Genomic DNA, 19,681 nt, shown 5'->3' on the forward strand with positions numbered 1-19,681 from the left:
ATCCTCTCTGTGTCAGTGCCAGTCTCCGATCATTAGCCAAGCAAGCCTTCAGAGTCAATGCAAACAGAGGAGGGCTGGCCTAGCTAATGAAGCAAACCTGACAGTACGTCCCCTTTCGAGGACATCACCAATAAAGGTTGGGGGAGCAGCGCTCTTTACTTGGGTCAGAACTAACAAACAGGACTGGTGGGAGCTGGACTCGCTGCACCCCGCTGATCGGCTTACTGGGGGCCCGAGGCACTCGTTCCTTGTCGTTCACCGTAAATCCAATAGATTGGTACCAAAAATAACAATATTTTCACAGAATAGTACCAAATTAAAATATAACTTAATATAATAGTATAAAAATTGACTAATATTTTCTCTATATTCCCATTATCCCATATGATATGGGTCTGTTCAAACAATTTGAAGGAAGGGGAAAAAAAAATCCCACCCTATTAAATCACTATAGACTTCCTTCTTAACAGCGGAGGTTGGCACCCTCAACCTGCGCAATGGCGCCCCCGCTCACCAGCGGCTCTCCCGCCTTTCCCTGAATGGCCCTAATAAGACAGAGTGCAAAAACAACACTATTGTACCATATGTAATAAGATGAACCTAATACCTTATCAATGAAAATTATCTCTCAAAATTTTGCAGTGTCACACGTCTGGACCCCGAGAGCGTCATAGGCTATGTTTTGAGGCAAAATTTTAACCCCGCGCGTTCCAATTCGCCAAACTATTTTGCCCCTATCTACATAATGGGGAAAAAGTGAAAGGAACAGTGTTGGAGGCAAATTGACAGCTGCCAGATGTGAACAAGGGGGACTTAAAGAATGAGAGCAAAGGCGCCAAAGAGTATATACCGTACAGTTGCTAAGGTGGGGCCCCGACCTGGGATACTCACCTCACACGGGGATATGAACACACACACAAAATGTGCCACACACTACCACGTGCTTGAACACATACCACCCTCAGCACACATTTCACCACACATACACCAATCTCGCCACACCAATCTCGCCACATAAAAATCGAAACACAAAAGTCGCCACTCAAAAGTCGCCACGCGCAAAATTCGCCACATGCAAAACTCGCCACATTCAAAAACTAGGCTCACGCAAAATTCGCCACATGTGCAAAGCTCACCTCGTGCAAAACTCGCCACGCGGAAAAATTGCCACATACACAAAAGTTGCAACACATGCAAAAGTTGCCTCACACAAAACTTGCACATACTCAAAATGCGCCACATATAAAACTCGCCACACGCAAAACTCGCCATGCTAAAAACTTGCTGCACACAACTTGCTACACTAACCTGTCACATGCAACTCGATACACAAAAAGTTGCTATACGTATGTCGCCACACAAAACTCATCTCACAAAAGTTGCTACATGCATGTCACCACACGCAACTCAACACACAATTTTCATCCATAGGGGCGGGGTTTTCGGGTGTTTGATTCACCCTTTCCTTACCCGCTGGCTGCAATATTGGATTGAAGTTCATTCTCTGTACTCCGTAGTGCATGCCTGCACAAGGCAATCTTGCCTTGCGCAGGCGTGTACTATGGAGGACAGAGAATGAACTTCAATCCAATATTGCAGCCAGCATGCAGCCAGCGGGTAAAGAAAGGGTGAATCAAACACCCGAAAACCCCACCTCTATGGCTGAAGATTGTTCCCTCCAAATTCAGGTGACAGAGTCCTTTTAAACGCCTCTAGTTTCCTCTTCGACAGGCATTTGATATGTCCATCAACAAGGCTCAGGGATCTGTGTGGAATCTCTCAGGTGTTGAAATATATGTTGTGAAATGCTTCTATTAGCTTACTTTTTGCCTTTTAATAATTGCATTTCTATCTATTTGTTTTGTGGTTTTTGTGTGCAGAATAAATTTTTGTTAACACATTCTATTTTGCTAACAGCAGTTATTAACCCGGGCGAAGATGGGTAGTACAGCTAGTATATATATAGAAAGATTTACATAGGCAGATATATGCTGCACATATTCCCAGATGTAGGGTATATCAAAGTGGCGCAAATACTAAAATATTCAAAATTCAAGTGGTATTTTAATAGATGTACCACACATCACACTATACTTTGGGTATATAGCCAGAGAGAAACGGGTAAAACTTATCTTAGTAGGAGACAGCGTGGGAATGGTGCCATATGGGATAATGGGAATATGGAGACAAATATTTATGTCAATTTTTATACTATTATATTATGAGTTATATTTTAATTTGGTACTATTCGGTGAAAATACTCATTCCTTGTCCCCTACCAAGCTTACAGCTCTGTACAGAGAGCAACACAGTCTGATGAAACAGAATCCCATTGTCCTGAGCGGTGCTTGGCAAACAGAGGGGACGCCGCACATACCGGAGCCCTCCTTTATACAGCTGATCAGAAGGGGTTCTAGAGCACGGCGGTATGAAGGGCCTATACTATGCCATGTAACTCAACCAGGCTCCCTGCATAGACTTCATATACACCATTAATCGTCTAACCTTCTTAGAAAAATTACCACTGAGCAACTGATCAGTTCAAGTGAAGGGAACATGGTCAAGGTCTCTCTGATTGTGAGGGGTTTGAAATGAAAATGGTCCACACAAAAGGACTGATTTATTCCTCCCAAAAGGACCATGGGATATTCTTTACATGTGGAAGAAAGGCAATTTTGGCAGGCAAAAAGGAAAGGGTTCTTTACTGCTAGAGCCCTACCACAAGTGGTAGTAATGGCAGACAATATAACACAAGGGTGGGCAGTTCATTTTCTCATTGGGCCACATGAGAGCATTTGACTGTTGTGGAGGGCCGAACCAACATGCCAAACTTATTGTTATATATCACTTAATATTGAACAGGATTACATATATAGTTACCCGTTGCTACTGCATGTTCGATAGGACTTAATCTATTGTGTCCTCTTAGCAGCAGGTATAATTAACAATGTTTATAAACAGAAAGTCATACTGCTCCGGTTGTTCAGCCCGTGTACCTTGATCAACAAGTTCCAACATGATGATGGCCCCAAACAAAGTAAGGTCTCCACACTTTCCTACAAGTACTAACAATTTAAAAAAAAAAAAAAAAAAAAACAACAGCATTAATTTTCCTAAAATACTTCAGATTTATCAGTGACTCATGTGGAATGATAAATCTGAGGCATCTTTAGAAAGTCTAAGTCTGCACCACTTATTATAGCTGGTTTACACTGTGCCAGGCATTAGCAGATTTGGTTTGTGCCAAGCTACGTTCATTTGCAGCCTCACCACCTTGACAGACAAGGTGCAGAAAGAGGTCTTTTTAAAAATAAATATGGTGTAAAGACTTTTTTTTGGTGCAAATCGTTCCAGAGTTCTGGCAAACGTCCTTTAAAACTTCTTCCTCATTAAATAGTGTCATGGATCCAGATTGTCTGTAGTAACTCATCTCCGCTCTGGGATTCTCTGTCTTCACTAAATACAGATTTTTCACCATGAACTTAGAACGAATGATGGGTCCAAGAGGAAAAAAGGTGGATTTCTCTGATAAGATATATTACGACGTTACTTCTTTTCATGTGATTGATCTATGAAGTAATATAAAGACTGATACTCTTTACGGGAATGTCGGTCGTACCCGCTGATTATAACCCACAGCCTAATGTGATGAAAGCCCCCAAAAGATTATGTTGGGGGAGCTAAGGATACGCTATGTCCGATTTCAGATTCTTTTGGTCTAAAACAGATGAGCCCCCGCCAGAAGAGTGACAGCAGCACTCTTATGTTCCCACGGTCAGGAAACGCTGCGGGTTGAACGCTGTGTACATCCGCAGTGTCCAACCCGCAGCTGCCATATGTTACAGCATAGGGGATGGGATTTAAAGAAATTCCATCTCCATTATGCGTGCACGGACGCCTCTGGCTTCCCTGCGGAGACGGACATGTGTCGCGCCTTTCGAGACCGCAACATGTCAATTTATCTTGTGCAGATGCTCAGTCTTTGCAAGATAAATGTCCCTGTACAATGTATTGGGCATGGTGATTCCACACGGTTCATTGAACACATGTGGAATCACCGGGGTTCAAAAGCCGGCAGCACTTTGGACGGAGCGGACACGTGCTGCATCCAAAGCGCTGCCAGTACCTGACCGTGGGAACACACACTTATAAAGAAATCAAGAACAGAGCGCTCCTGTGTATGGGAGAGTCGGGCAAAATAGCTTAGAACATTGGTTTGACCGCTAACTAAAGTGTAGGTAAGCCTTAGGATATGTGCACACGCTGCGGATTTTGCTGCGGATCCGCAGCCGTTTCCCATGCGTTTACAGAACAATGTGTAAACCCATGGGAAACTAAATCCGCAGTGCACATGATGCAGAAAAAAAACGCGTGGAAACGCAGCTGTTTACATTCCGCAGCATGTCAATTCTTTGTGCGGATTCCACTGCGGTTTTACACCTGCTCCTCAATAGAAAACAGCAGGTGTAAACCCGCAGCGGAATTCGCAATAGAAACCGCAATAAATCCGCAGTAAAAACCGCATCGGTTTTGCACTGCGGATTTATCAAATCCGCTGTGGAAAAATCCGCAGCCCTCACATATACGTGTGCACATACCCTTAAGCTCCGCTCACCCACTCTCTTCTGCTGCACGGTATATTCGCACAAGTAAATTAGGAAAGGGTAGAGGGGGATATAGAGTTCCACTTATGCTGCTTACCTCTCTAGAAACATAAGGATCAAACCTGAAAAAAACTGCTGAACCTATAGATCTTATCTAAAATTGTAGCCACCTAGAGATAGATGTGCCAAATGCGTTAAGAGGTAAAAACCTCAAATTTGGGGCAGACGCCAAATAAAACTACAGCAGCTATAAATTATCGTCTCAATTACAGTACAACTGATGAGCAGTGGTGAACCCTGCCCCTAGTCGGGAAAAGGGTTAAAACCAACTTCATTTTAGAGGCTAGTACCGGTATATTTAAATATTAGTCTTTGAATTAGATAGCGCAGAACCGGTACATGGAGTTTTTCAGTTGCTGACTGCACAAGGAGTGAAAATCCACTGCAGATCCGCACTGCATATTCCCGATTTCCACTCAGATTCTTATGTCACATATGGATGGGTACTGACAACACCATGTACATGTATTTTAATATATATTGCTGCAGACTAGGCGAAATCCTGCAATCCGCCTTGTCTGAGCGAGCCATAAAAAGGGAAGTTGCCGAGAATTTTCAGTGCAGACGCAGCACTTAGAAAACCAGACCAAGTGACAAAGGAAATCACGTGGAAACAGAGGCCTAATAGTAAGCAGTGGCAGGAAAGGGAAAAAGCGCAAAGCTGCAGAAAGCATTAACAGGTGCGGCCCAATCCTCCAAACTACAGCAGTTAGCAGCAATGGCACGGACAATCACAAAACATTAAAGGGTTGTAACATTTTGGAACTTAAAGTTTGTTGTTTGGAGTCAGAAACTAAAGCTCATCTGTTGTATGATAAAAAGTTAAAGCCATGGGGCATGAAAGCCATGACCCTGCCGAATCCATCATACAACTCTGCTCCAGTACCTTACAATCGGGTTAATTCATTTATACAGTGTCAATTCTTCAATTTTCTAGTTCTCCGCTTACAATCATTTAATGGGAGAGATTATAATTTAGTCCAAGAGGACACAATTAGATCCTTTCACAGTAATAATATTTATAGCAATTACCTCCAATAAGAAATGTAGTATAGTTCTGATGTTGCTTACCCCATGTGCAGGACATTGCAGTAGCTCACGTATCCACGGACACGACCACTAGCTACTAACTTACTATAGGAGTGGTCGTAACTATGGATACAATGACCTGCACATGGGGCAAGCGACAGTGAATCAGAAGGACAAGAACAATTGAAGGTATTTGCTATTGCTCCAACTATACATATTGGAATAGTAATTTGGAGATAGGAATACCCCTTTAAACTTTCCAAATACATCAGATCTTTGCAAAGTCTTTGATTATACCGTGGAGAATTTAATCCAAAAAAAAAATAAAAAATTAACATCGGAGATTTTAAAAAAATAAAAATGACTTCACCAGGTCAAGAGAGACCAGCTTTTGCTTTCATTTTTGCTGCTCCTGAGTATTTTAGTTCTACCATTTGGTTCCACAGTGTTGGGTCTTTTCCATTTAGTGCTAATTTTTATTGTTCTTTTCCAAAGGGGTGATGTTCACAGGGTAATAACATAGAGCAGCCTAAAGACATGACCACACAGAATCCTGAAAGCCACGCCCCCTTGGTGAAGACTACCACTAAATAAAAAGGCTTTCAAATCTGCCACTCAGGGGAGCAGTATGAATAAAATAAGAGCAAAAACTGTCTACTTTCGATCCGGTGACAGGTCCTCTTTTAAAAGTAGGTGTTCATCCTTAACTTTTTTTTTTTTTATCCCAAAGGCTTTTGTAAGTGTTAAAACAAAATCAGCATCACATAAACCCTCGCCAACTTTCCCTGGTCTTTGTTAACAAGGATGCAGTAAGGCTACGTTCACATTTGTGTTGTGCGGGGCTGCGTCGGCGACGCAACGCACAACGCAAACAAAAACGCATGCAAAACACAGCGAAATGCTGCGTTTTGTGACATGCGTTCATTTTTATAGCGCAAAAAAAATGCAACAAGCAGCGTCCTCTGCGCCCTGACGCTTGCGCCCAAAAAACGCATGCGTCACAAAACACAACAAAACGCATGTCCATGCGCCCCCCATGTTAAATATAGGGACGCATGGCGCATGCGTCGCCGCGGTTGCGCCCGACGCACCGCAAATGTGAACGTAGCCTAATATCACAACTAAAGCATGTGACCACTGCAGCCAGTCACTAAACAAGTCTGTCTTGATGTAGACATTCGAAGGACCAAGGAAGCTGCTTAGGGGGCAGTACTGGAGGAAAGAGTTACTAAGGCTCCTTTTTGAATTTTTAGCCTTTTCTGATACTGATACTCACTCAATGGCGGCTTGTTTTTGCAGTCTTTCCCTTTCCCACGACGATAGATTAAGGTCACCACCTAGGAAAAAGAGGTTTGAAAACTTAAATCTGAGGGCAATGCACAAGTAGAAGACACTTGGGACAATCTCATTTTGATACAAGACTCCAATAAATAAACAGAATACAAAAAAAAACAAAATATTGACTTCCCAATGTAGAGACATTTCACTCCTTACCAGTCACCTAGAACAGCAGATAAGACTACTTACCTCGAAGATGATTCACAAAATACAACATGAAAACTGCTACAATGGCCACTGAAAAAGAAAAGGACAAATTCATAAGAAGAAAACAAACTGCTATCAATCATCTGCCAAACCACAAAAACCGGTACGAAAAGCTTACAGATCAGATCAATTATCTAAAAGTCAAAATGAACTATGGGGGATTTACCCCCCCCCAAAAAAATAATACACCAGTGCACTAGAGATGTCCCCAGCTATATTTAAGTGCAGGTCTCTAAATAAATTTGCTTCATCTTAATTAGTATGTGCACCAGAAAATACAATCTACACCAGACATAAGAGATACAATGCGCACCTCACAAAATTAGATCATCATCAAAAAGCTGATGGATTTCAGGTCTTCAGTACAAAAAGTCAATCTCATCTACTATATAATTGTCTAAGGGTCACTTCCTTCTTTCTGTCCTCTGTAACGGAAATCCCAAGTAGCCGATTGGTCGTGGCTGTTTTGCCGCAACCAATCAGCGACGTGCACAATCCGGTGGCAAAATGGCCGCTCCTTACTCCCCGCAGTCAGTGCCCGATCCGTACTCCCCGCAGTCAGCGCTCACACAGGGTTAATGGCAGCGCTAATGGACCGCGTTATGCCGCAATGTAATGCATGCCATTAACGCTGCTATTAACCCTTTGTGACCAACTTTTTACTATTGATGCTGCCTATGCAGCGTCAATAGTAAAAAGATCTAATGTTAAAAATAATAAAAAAAATAAAAAATAGTTATATACTCAACCTCCGTCGGCCCCTCGGATCTAGAACAGGCCTTTCCCGCTCCTCGCAACTCTGGTGACCACTCCATGCATTGCGATCTCCCGAGACCGCAATGCACTCTTGGGACCAGAGCGCGCGAGGAGCATCGGTAAACGCTTCACCTGGATCCAGAGGCCAACGGAAGGGGAGTATATAACTATTTTTTATTTTAGTTCTTTTTTTTTTTTTTTTTAACAGGGATATGATGCCCACATTGCTATACACTATTTGGGCCGTGCTGCTGTGTTATACACTGCGTGTGTGGGCTGTTATACACTCCGTGGGCTGCGCTATATACTCCGTGGGCTGCGCTATATACTCCGTGGGCTGCGCTATATACTCCGTGGGCTGCGCTGTATACTCCGTGGCCGGCCGCGAACAATCAGCAACAGGCGCAGTCCGGCCGCGAATTGGCACGGGATTTGAACCACGCTTCGCTAATTGGTCACGGCCAGCCGAATCCTATGTATTCAATGTATTCTAAAATCTTCAGAAATAAACTACATACATATTCTAGAATATCCGATGCGTTAGAATCGGGCTACCATCTAGTATTATATATGGAGTCATTAAAAATAGAGTGACCTATTTCAAGCTTTTATTTCTGTTAATGTTGATGATTATGGCTTACAGCCAGTGAAAACCCCAAAGTCATTATCTCAGTAAATTAGAATACTTTACAATGCCAGCTTGAAAAATGATATTAAAATCTGAAATGTATGTTCAGTAAATGCACTCAATACTTGGTCGGGGCTCCTTTTGCATCAAATACCGCATCAATGCTGCGTGTCAGGAAGGGCAATTAGCCTGGGAAAATGCTAATTTGTTATGGAAGCCCAAGTGTTGCTTTGACAGCAACCTGGGGTTAAGGTCAGGCGAGTCTGCTGGCCAATTGGCCAATCAAGCACAGTGATACTGTTGTTTTTAAACCAGGTATTGGTACTTTTGGCAGTGTGGACAGGTGCCAAGTTCTGCTGGAGAATGAAATTTCCAACTCCAAAAAGCTTATCGGCAGAGGGAAGCATGAAGTGCTCTAAAATTTCCTTGTGATGGGTGCGCTGACTTTAGCCTACACCAGCAGATGACAAGGGTTCCCCAAACCATCACCGATTGTGGAAACTTCACACTAGACCTCAAACAGCTTGGATTGTGGCCTCTTCACTCTTCCTCCAGACTCTGGGACCTTGATCTCCAAATGAAATGCAAAATTTACTTTCATCTGAAAACAATACCTTGGACCACTGAGCAACAGTCCAGTTCTTTTTCTCTTTGGCCCAGGTAAGACGCTTCTAGTGTTGTCTATTGGTCATGAGTGGCTTTACACAAGGAATGCGACACTTGTAGCCCATGTCCTGGATACGTCTATGTGTGGTGGCTCTTGAAGCAATGACTTTTTCTACCACACTTTTTCCTTCCACTCAACTTTCCATTAATATGCTTGGATACAGCACTCTGAACAGCCAGCTTCTTTAGCAATGTCCTTTTGTGGCTTACCTTCCTTGTGGAGTGTGTCAATGGCTGCCTTCTGGATATCTGTCAAGTCAGCAGTCTTCCCCCTGATTGTGGAGCCTACTGAAACAGACTAAGGGACCTTTTTAATGCTTAGGAAGCCTTTGCAGATGTTTTTTCTTACTTATTCTAATTTACTGAGATAATGACTTTTGGGTTTTCATTGGCTGTAAGCCATAATCATCAACATTAACAGAAGTAAACACTTGAAATAGATCACTCTGTTTGTAATGACTATTTAATATATGAGTTTCACTTTTTATATTGAAGAACTGAAATAAATTAACTTATAATTAACGGATATTCTAATTTTGTGACAAGCACTTGTATGTTTTCTGTAATTTTATGTAAAACCTGTCAGCTGTGGGGCGCCTCATATGCCCTACACCAAGCCCCCACCCGTTATTTACCAAGAGAACAACAAATCCGAAAGTCTTTCCAACAGCAGATAAACGCTACAGTCAATCACTGGTGGTGAAGTTAATGTAGTCTGCATGAAACCAGATTGGCCGCACAGACATCACTACTGCAGCCTGTCAACAGTAATCCTCAGTTTGTTACCTTTACACATGGCAAACCTATGGACATAAAGGTAATGCAAGCTTAAGCCTGAATCCTCAGGTTTTAAAATATTATGCAGTAGATTTAATAAGATCCTTACTACAAATGCAGGAGCTGAAGAAAACTTCTAGAAACAGATATCCCCGAGAATCCAATATGACACCAGCAAGAATAGCAATAATGGCAAGACCCAGGTTCTGGATAGACTGCATACTGCAATGAGAAGAGCATAGACTTTCAGGGTGTTCCATATGTAGGATTAGTGCAGTACTGTTATTACACATTAAGTACATTACTACTATTAGGAAGTATTACTAATCTCCACAGGGAAAAATAGGTGGGAGGAAAGTTACTTACAATCCATATGCCGTTCCCAGCTGATGCTCAGGGACCACAAAAGCAACCATGGGCCACAGCGCACAGGCCAGAAGAGAATACGAGACCCCTAATAAACTCTGTTGAATGAATGATAAGCCAACATTACTAAGGTGTGCATTCATTTCCACAGACCGTAGCCATTTATATACAAATGCTTACACTTCTTGGCCGTTTGATTATAACAGAAGGAAAAGATTTTATGAACGAGCCATTAAATAAAATAAGTGTCTTGTGAAAACAATTTTTGCACTGCAAAGTTTTGCTTTGATCTTAATGAATTGCAAATTTAACTATATGAACTATATCAAAATGGTTTTATGAGTAATTACTGCACTGCAGCTGGCCAGGATCGGTAGCCAACAGCGTGCTCTTCGAGTGTATCCTGGGCAGCTTCAGAGGAGATGAACAGGAAAGAGCTGGTTAGTAGAGTCCATGTGAATCAATACACAGGACCAGACCCATTGGCCACATCAGTAATCTGTGGTCGCTGGACGAGAACCCCAAGAACCACCTCTTATCTACTGCCAACACGAACCTGATTCATGCTGCCCAAACAGTAGGCTGCAAGAAACAGGTTCCGATTCATGAACCCTAATGTTTGGGCAGCATGAATCAAGCTACAGATTCCCGCTCAAGAAAACCTCCTCATAGCATCCACTGTGCAGCTGGCAATTTTTTATTTTTGAGCAAGGTAGGTTAAAACCGTTTAAACTGTTATAAAATAACCAAAAAAGTAATGTTCAATTTACTGGTCCTCTGAATTCGACATTCCACAGATGGACCCATCTACCAGGCTCCTCCGCCTTTCACCGACTTTCACGAGTTATGTAACCGATCTATTTGTACATCAATTCCATTGGTCTGTTCCTAAAGATGTAAAGTCCATACAAACGACTGGACATAGTTTAACTTGGATCACAGGACTTGAAATATGAATTTAAGAGTGGACATTATTGCAATACATGTAGCAAATATAAATTTTATGTTTTTTAATTTTACATTTTCATTTTCTCTGAAGTTTACATCGTGAGGCTTATTCTAAAAAAAAGACTTGAATTGTATTTCTCTAACTGGGCTACCATGGCATCTCTCGGAATCACAATATGAACATATGGGCAAGTTAATAACGGACCAAAGTTTATGAATAAAAATAAGCCATCTGCAATCAATCATTTTCAGGAAAAGAAGCGTCACACTTGGTGGAGTGTGTGAAAGACCTATAAACGTTAATAAAGTGGCATTTTCTTACATAGGAGTTTTATCTGTTCTTACCATAGCAATCCAAGGATTCCATAATGTAAAGGCCAACATGAGATGAGCAGCAAGTGTTGTCACCACAGCGCACATCACCCAGATAATGTTCTTCCCGATTCGATCAACCATAAAACCAAATACAGGTGAGAGAGGTGCAGAGATGATATACACCACGCTAAAAGTTAGCCAGAAAAAAAAAGCAAAAATGCTAAAGGATAAAATAAAACCAATTTTGTACTCGGCACATGCTAATTTATGCGAAGTAAAAGGTGTACCTGTTTATGGCTCCTGCCTGTAGAGGTGAAAACTGAAATTTCTCCATGAAGAAAACCCTAAAGAGCAAGACATAATGGCAAATATTAATGATGGCAAAATGACAAGACATGCTGCCCTGGCTGTTCTAGTTTACGGCATTTTGAATGGATTTCCACTGTCCACACAGACTATTCGAGCATATAGACATTATGGTGATGGGTCTTCACCATAATCACAGCTTTCATGCATCTTGGCATGCTTTCCACCAGTCTTTCACACGGCTTCTGGCGCAAAGATTTAAGCAGTTCTTCTTTGGTTGATGGCTTGTGACTATCCGTCATCCTCTTGATTACATTCAATGGGGTTCAGGTCTGGAGATTGGGCTGCCCATTACAGGGTTTTTTTTTAATGCGGTGGTCTCTTAATTTTTGCCAGAGCTATAGCTATAGTTATGTCCTGGGAAGGGGTCATTCTCAGAGGGGTTGTCGCCCTTTTAATCCAGTATATGGTGGCAAAATGCTTAAACAAAACTAGAAAGACAAAATCTAAGCAAACATACTCTACATAATCTGACATATGCTGGAACACAAAGCTAGCTAGGGAAGACATAACGTATACTTACTTTCCAAGGCCAATGAAAGGGAAGACGGCAACATAATAGCACACACATACTAAAAAGATCAACCAAAGGCTGAGAGAAAAGTCCTTGACATCAGTCAGCTTAATGACTTCACCTAGAAAAAGAAACATCATCATTACAATGTGTTACCAACAGTGTGACTCAGTCTGCCCGCTATACCATGGGTACGCCATAGGGCTGATGGCTATAGTACAAATCCTACCAGTTTTTCCTTGCTCTTTCTTGAGTATTTTTTCAGCTCGCTTATCCAGATAACCAAGTACTAGGGCACAAGTCAGTGAGAACAAACACGTTATTGCACCTGGAAAAAGAAGAAAAAAATAAAATATAAGGACACCAAATCCCACCCAACATCACAAATGCGGTCTACAAATTATCACCTGTATGCGTACATGCATTAGACACCTAGTGCCAGCCATAAAATTGGCAGTGTGGTGCAACACACAGGAATTCCCTTGGTTCTTTGAATCCTTGTGCACAGAACCCACTATACCGTGCACTAAGCCCCCCACACACAGTCTGGAGTCATCAGAGCCCAAAATATGATGCACCTTCCCAAAGTCAATATGGTCCTTTGCAACAATGGTCGTATCAGTCATATGGTGAGAGATGGAAGATGTTTTGGGGGATTATTCTTCTGTTCATGAATGCACATAAGAGCAGGAAGATGTCGTTTTTAGTAGCGCCATATATTGGAACAAATCATCAGACCATTTAGGGAAAAACTTTATATTAGAAAATAGCAATGTTTTTAAGTTTATGTTGAATAAGCTCACTTTCGACAAAAATGACATTGTAAAGATTCTGTGCATCAATATGGTTACATCAATACTAGATTTAAAATGTTATGTTTTATCACATTTAAAATATAAAAATGCCTTTAAGAGATAGAGCACTGCAAAGAATAAGCCTTCCATGATAGCCTGTACTTAGTGATATCACGGAGATACACACCGGGGAAGGTGAATGTGAAACATCCAATAAACAGCAAGTCTGCCACATTTTCCACTCGCGGGAAAAACACGATATTTCAATAGTTCGCACCATTATAGACATGGCAATACCACTGCTGCTTATTTTACTTTTATGTAACAACTATAAACAATGTGAGGGAAAAGATACGAACGCGGTTGAACTGCATCATGGGGGATGTGTGTAGATAGGCATTAGATGTTATGGTAGTAATGGACCACAGCATCTGAGGGGCTTAAAGGGCTGGGATAAAAGTTATCAGATTATTACAGTATTTTAGGCCACCACATACAGAGCGAGCTCAGCTCCTGATGCTGGTCAATACACTCCCTGGCATCATGTATAGGAAATGGATGGGAGATTATGGCATACGGGCTCTGGAAAACAGCCTCAAACATGAATATATTAGCAGAAGTTGTTGTACATATATCAAAGACAATAATATTTTTCTAATATTATTATCTACCACATAATTGTCTAAGGGTCACTGCCGTCTGTCTGTCACGGATATTCATTGGTCGCGGCCTCTGTCTGTCATGGAAATCCGAGTCGCTGATTGGTCGTGAGCGTTTTGCCACGACCAATCAGCGACGGGCACAATCCGGGGGCAAAATGGCCGCTCCTTCCTCCCCGCAGTCAGTGCCCACTCCATACTCCCTTCCAGTCAGCCGTCACACAGGGTTAATGGCAGCGTTAATGGACCGTGTTATGCCGCGGGGTAACGCACTCCATTAACGCAGCTATTAACCCTGTGTGATCAAATTTTTACTATTGATGCGGTGTATGCAGCATCAATGTTAAAAATAATAATAATAATAATAAAAAAAAAAAAAGGTTATTCTCACCCTCCGACGTGCGCGCGGTCCTCGGCAGTGCAAGCGGCAGGTTCCGGTGCCAAGGATGCTATGCGAGAAGGACCTGCCATGACATCACGGTCATGTGACCGCGACGTCATCACAGGTCCTGCGCTCATACCAACCCTGGGACCGGAAGCTGCCGCCTGCACCGCACGCAGGGACCAGGACTACAAGGGGCCTTCGGAAGGTGAGTATATGTTTATTTTTTATTTTAAGTCTTTTTTAACCACGCATATAGTGCCCACATGGCTATATACTATACTACGTGTGCTGTGTTATATACTGTTTGGGCTGTGTTATATACTGCGTGGCAACTGTTATATACTGCGTGGCCTGTATTAACGCATCGGGCATTCAAGAATATGTCGTGGCCTGTGCTATATACACTATGTGGCTGCTATATACATACATATTCTAGAATACCCGATGCGTTAGAATCGGGCCACCCTCTAGTTAATAATAATCCACCAGTTAGAAATGTGGTATAGTTCTCCTGAAAACCTATGTACCTTACCTCATGTGCAGGGCGTTGCAGCAGCTAAGCCACCCATGGCTACGACCACTAGCAGCTAACCAAGAAACCGCAATGCCCTGCACATGAGGCAAGGTACATAGAAAGTATAGGTCTCCCGAGAACCTAATTGGAGGTATTTGCAAATAATATTATTACATCTACTACAACATACTGGGATAGGATCTTGGAGATGGGAATACCCCTTTAATCGTATGCTGTAAATTATCTGTAAGAAAAGACTCACCGATCATGAGCGTTATACCAAGCGTTGTGTGACCGGCAGAGCCCATTGCATCCTTTATCCGCTCGTACACCAGGCCCATGACATTCATATTTACTGTACTGCCCTGAAATGGAGAACAACATGTGAGCTGGCTTACTAAGACTGCAGCATGAATGGAACTGTGGCTTATGTATCTGAGGAATACCCATTGGAGAATGAGGTGAACTAGTTGCATCAGTGGCCAGGAAAGGAAAAAGGGGGGGGGGGGGGGGGGAAACAAAAAAAAAAAAAACACACACACTGACAAGTCCAGAGACAAGTCCAGAGACAAGTCCAGAGACAAGTCCAGAGACAAGTCCAGAGACAAGTCCAGAGACAAGTCCAGAGACAAGTCCAGAGCAGTCTACGATGTTTTTTTTTTTCCTCCTTCCGTGAAACAACCGATATTTGTCTTGGGTATATGGAGGTCTTAAAGGTGGCCCATACACATTAGATGGAAGGTGATTGATGGTTGAACAGACTTACATAGAATAAAAAAGTTGATATGGAAATGCTGGCATACCATTATTGTGATGAATGAACTGGTTCAAAGACTCCATTTCTCTTCAATTACACCACTCTCGTAATGGGCAATGATTTGGCAGCAGTAAAGTTGCAATATAAAGAAGATCAGAATGTCCATGACATCTATCATTGTGGCCTGTGTTGGTTGGCAGCTGAAACATCTCCACCATGGTGATTACATGACATGATAAGGTGTGTGTGCGTGCGTGTATGTGTGCGTGCGTGTATGTGTGCGTGCGTGCATGTGTGCGTGCGTGCATGTGTGCGTGCGTGCATGTGTGCGTGCGTGCATGTGTGCGTGCGTGCATGTGTGCGTGCGTGCATGTGTGCGTGCGTGCATGTGTGCGTGCGTGTATGTGTGCGTGCGTGCATGTGTGCGTGCGTGCATGTGTGCGTGCGTGCATGTGTGCGTGCGTGCATGTGTGCGTGCGTGCATGTGTGCGTGCGTGCGTGCATGTGTGCGTGCGTGCATGGTGTGCGTTGCGTGCATGTGTGCGTGCGTGCATGTGTGCGTGCGTGCGTGCATGTGTGCGTGCGTGCATGTGTGCGTGCGTGCATGTGTGCGTGCATGTGTGCGTGCATGCATGTGTGCGTGCGTGCATGTGTGCGTGCGTGCATGTGTGCGTGCGTGCATGTGTGCGTGCGTGCATGTGTGCGTGCGGTGCATGTGTGCGTGCGTGCATGTGTGCGGTGCGTGTATGTGTGCGTGTATGTGTGCGTGCGTGTATGTGTGCGTGCGTGCATGTGTGCGTGTATGTGTGTATCTATCTATCTACACACTAGATTGTGGCCCGATTCTAACGCATCGGGTATTCTAGAATATGCATGTCCCCGTAGTATATGGACAATGATGATTCCAGAATTCGCGGCAGACTGTGCCCGTTGCTGATTGGTCGAGGCAACCATGATGACATCATCGTCGCCCCCATGGCAACCATTATGACATCTACGTCGATACTGTGCCCGTCGCTGAATCAGAAACGTGGGATTTCTACGTCCTTTATGACATCATCGTCGCTATGCCCGTTGCTGATTGGTCGAGGCCTGGCAGCATCGACCAATCAGACGCGGATTTCTACGTCGATACTGTGGCCCGTCGTTGATTGGTCGAGGCCTGGCGGCCTCGACCAATCAGAGACGCCGGATTTCCAGGACAGACAAACAGAAAGGACAGACGGGAAAAACCTTAGACAAAATATATAACTCCTTCTACACACATATTAAAGTGCTGTAACAAGTGTGAGTGTGAAGTGGAAGGAAGTTGTTTCCCAACTCACTCGGCTGTGGCCGATGCCTTTGCCTTTCAACGAATATTCCCAATTCCACCAATATAAGTAGATGGGTGTATCCCGGGATGGGCTACATACAAGGAATATAGATCAGGTGAAAAACTTTAATATGCTTGAAATGTAGACAACATAAGAGCTGCCATGGTAATGACCATCAAGGAGGCCTAAAGGGTTACTGTTTATTTTTATTTTGGGAGGGGAGGGGGTGTAAAATAGCCAGCAACTGCTGATAGGCCATTGCCACTGCATTTTCAACATTCTTTCAAGTGAAGTGAGTATGTAAGTGTGAAATTCACTTAGCCATGTTGGATGTTGTCCAGTGTAATGCTTTGAGCAGGTTACAGGACCCCGGATCCCCGTTCTGAAGGACAAGGCAGTTGTGTGCGGGAGTAGAACAATTATATAGCTGGTGCACTGATCAGCAAGCAAGCGCTTTCCCGGTACTCACCACTCTGGCCATGCTCAGCTGTAATCCAAACACCAGGTTCAGCTCCTTCCCTTTGAACCAGCTGACTGCATACGTATTCTGCGCAACAGCTAGCGATTCCCCGCCAATCCTGAAAGAACAATGGAGTAACATTGGAGCCATTCAAACAACCATTCTATAAAGGAGAGGAAGATGTCTTCACACTATTCATTCCCAGAGGAGGTAACAGTAAGGCTATGTTCACACGTCAAATTTTTGCTGTGTTATTTTTATCCAAAGTTTAAGCTGTTTACGAAAAAGCAGGTTTTGCTTCGTTTTTGCAGCAGTTTTATTGCTATAGCACATTTGTCTCTTGTGCATGCTGATAAAGTTTAGTGCATACAAAAGAAAAATCTGATTCAACTTTATCAAGTTTTGGCACCAAAAATGCAGAAAACCTGATACCTGCGGGGGGTTTTATAGCGCTTTCTAAACTATCCATTACTTTCAAAGGAAAAAAAAAAACGCTGTAAAAATGGCTAAAAAAAAAATGCTGAAAGAATAAGTGACATGCTGCAGTTTACAAGATCGCAGTTTTTGACAAAAGTCAGAAGAAAAAAAAATGTGCGTGTGAGATTTCTTAATCTAAAGACATTGCAGGTACTGTGAAAAAGCAGAACATTTCATAAAAAAAAAAAAACAGCAAAACACAGCGTGTGAACATCGCCATAGAGAGGAATCACATCCCAGGAACAGACACATAAATGCTCGTGTATGTAGCATGAATACATGTACTGCGTGGCTAGCACAACTACCAGTGGCTCCAATGTAACTAGTAAGGGTAATGGGATGAGTCTATTAAACTGTGGTCCAGGACTTAACGAGGACCTTTCACCAGTTTGCGTAAACTAAAAGGAAAGGTGCTGCATTTATTTTTGTAATAATTGATTACGGTATATAAATCAATTATTTTTTTAAATATAAAATTAAATTCACTGTAATTTTTTTTTTTTTCATTCAACAACCATGTTCATAGGACTCTGCAGTCAGTCAGCGACAGCATCTCCAGGCTGTCTTAGCTGTGAGCTGGGCACACCCACTGGACTGTTCAGGTCACAGCTATGGGAGGAGATCGATGCCTTTTTTTTTTAAGCCCACAGCTATGCTGAGAGTCCAACTTCCCCCCAGTCACCAGAGATGACGTCACAGGACCACCAGATTGCATAGGCAATAAGTTGTGTGGGCAAGAGGACTATGGAGCTGCGCTATGGAGCTGCGCTATGGAGCTGCGCTATGGAGCTGCGCTATGGAGCTGTGAAATGGAGCTGTGCTATGGAGCTGCGCTATGGAGCTTGCGCTATGGAGCTGTGCTATGGAGCTGTGCTATGGAGCTGTGAAATGGAGCTGTGCTATGGAGCTGCGCTATGGAGCTGCGCTATGGAGCTGCGCTATGGAGCTGCGCTATGGAGCTGCGCTATGGAGCTGCGCTATGGAGCTGCGCTATGGAGCGTGTGGAGATTGACAATTTTTACCGCATACGTTTTTTTCGCGGTAAAATCCGCAACGTGTGCACACAGCCTATATACATATGACTATATGTCAGTGGTCCGGGGATGTATTTTGGGACAAAGAAGCATGGATGAAGTTACTTCCTGGGGGCTGCATGTTGGAGGCTTGCACAGGGAAGAGGCTGCTGCTTTTTGTATGGGGCTGCATATTGTGAGGGTTTTAATAGGAAAGTAGTTGATGTTCCTTTTGTGGGGTTTGCATGCTTGGGGCTGCGTGGGCAGGGAATGATAATGATGCTGCATGATGGGGGTCTGTGCAGTAAAGGGGGGTGGTTTTTACTTCTCATGGGGCTGCCTGCTGGGGGCTGTGTGATAAAAGGAGTGGGGGGGTGCGGTTACTTGAGTGAGCTACATGATGGGGGCTATTCGAGGGAGAAGTTGATGATGCACGCTGAGGGGCTGCACAAGGATGTTCCTTGTGTGAGGCTAAATTCTGGAGAGTTACTTGAGGAAGTGGGTGATGACGCATGATGGGGGGGGAAAAGTGCGAGCAAAGTGGGTGATGTTCCTTGTGTGAGGCTACATTCTGGAGAGTTACATGAGAGAGAGAAAAGAGAGAAAGAGGAGAGAGAGAGAAAAGAGAGAGAGAAAAGAGAGAGAGAGAAAGAGAGAGAGAGAAAAGAGAGAGAGAGAAAAGAGAGAGAGAGAAAAGAGAGAGAGAGAAAAGAGAGAGAGAGAAAAGAGAGA

General features: G+C 43.2%; 1 protein-coding gene across 2 annotated transcripts in view; it reads right to left on the reverse strand.

Moving 5' to 3' along the window:
- Positions 1-19,681, reverse strand: part of MFSD1 (major facilitator superfamily domain containing 1) — a 44,675-nt gene that overhangs the window by 11,925 nt on the left and 13,069 nt on the right. For both annotated transcript variants that reach the window (XM_069727430.1, XM_069727431.1), the window contains exons 6-15: positions 17,469-17,577; positions 15,189-15,291; positions 12,804-12,902; positions 12,584-12,695; positions 11,982-12,038; positions 11,725-11,881; positions 10,432-10,529; positions 10,175-10,287; positions 7,221-7,268; positions 6,970-7,030 (exon numbers count right to left, since the gene is read on the reverse strand). In XM_069727430.1, the coding sequence (XP_069583531.1) occupies positions 6,970-7,030; positions 7,221-7,268; positions 10,175-10,287; positions 10,432-10,529; positions 11,725-11,881; positions 11,982-12,038; positions 12,584-12,695; positions 12,804-12,902; positions 15,189-15,291; positions 17,469-17,577 (957 nt within the window). The remainder of the gene's footprint in view (positions 1-6,969; positions 7,031-7,220; positions 7,269-10,174; positions 10,288-10,431; positions 10,530-11,724; positions 11,882-11,981; positions 12,039-12,583; positions 12,696-12,803; positions 12,903-15,188; positions 15,292-17,468; positions 17,578-19,681) is intronic.

Source organism: Ranitomeya imitator, chromosome 5 (genome assembly GCF_032444005.1).
Source record: "Ranitomeya imitator isolate aRanImi1 chromosome 5, aRanImi1.pri, whole genome shotgun sequence".
In the NCBI taxonomy this organism is placed as follows: Eukaryota; Metazoa; Chordata; class Amphibia; order Anura; family Dendrobatidae; genus Ranitomeya; species Ranitomeya imitator.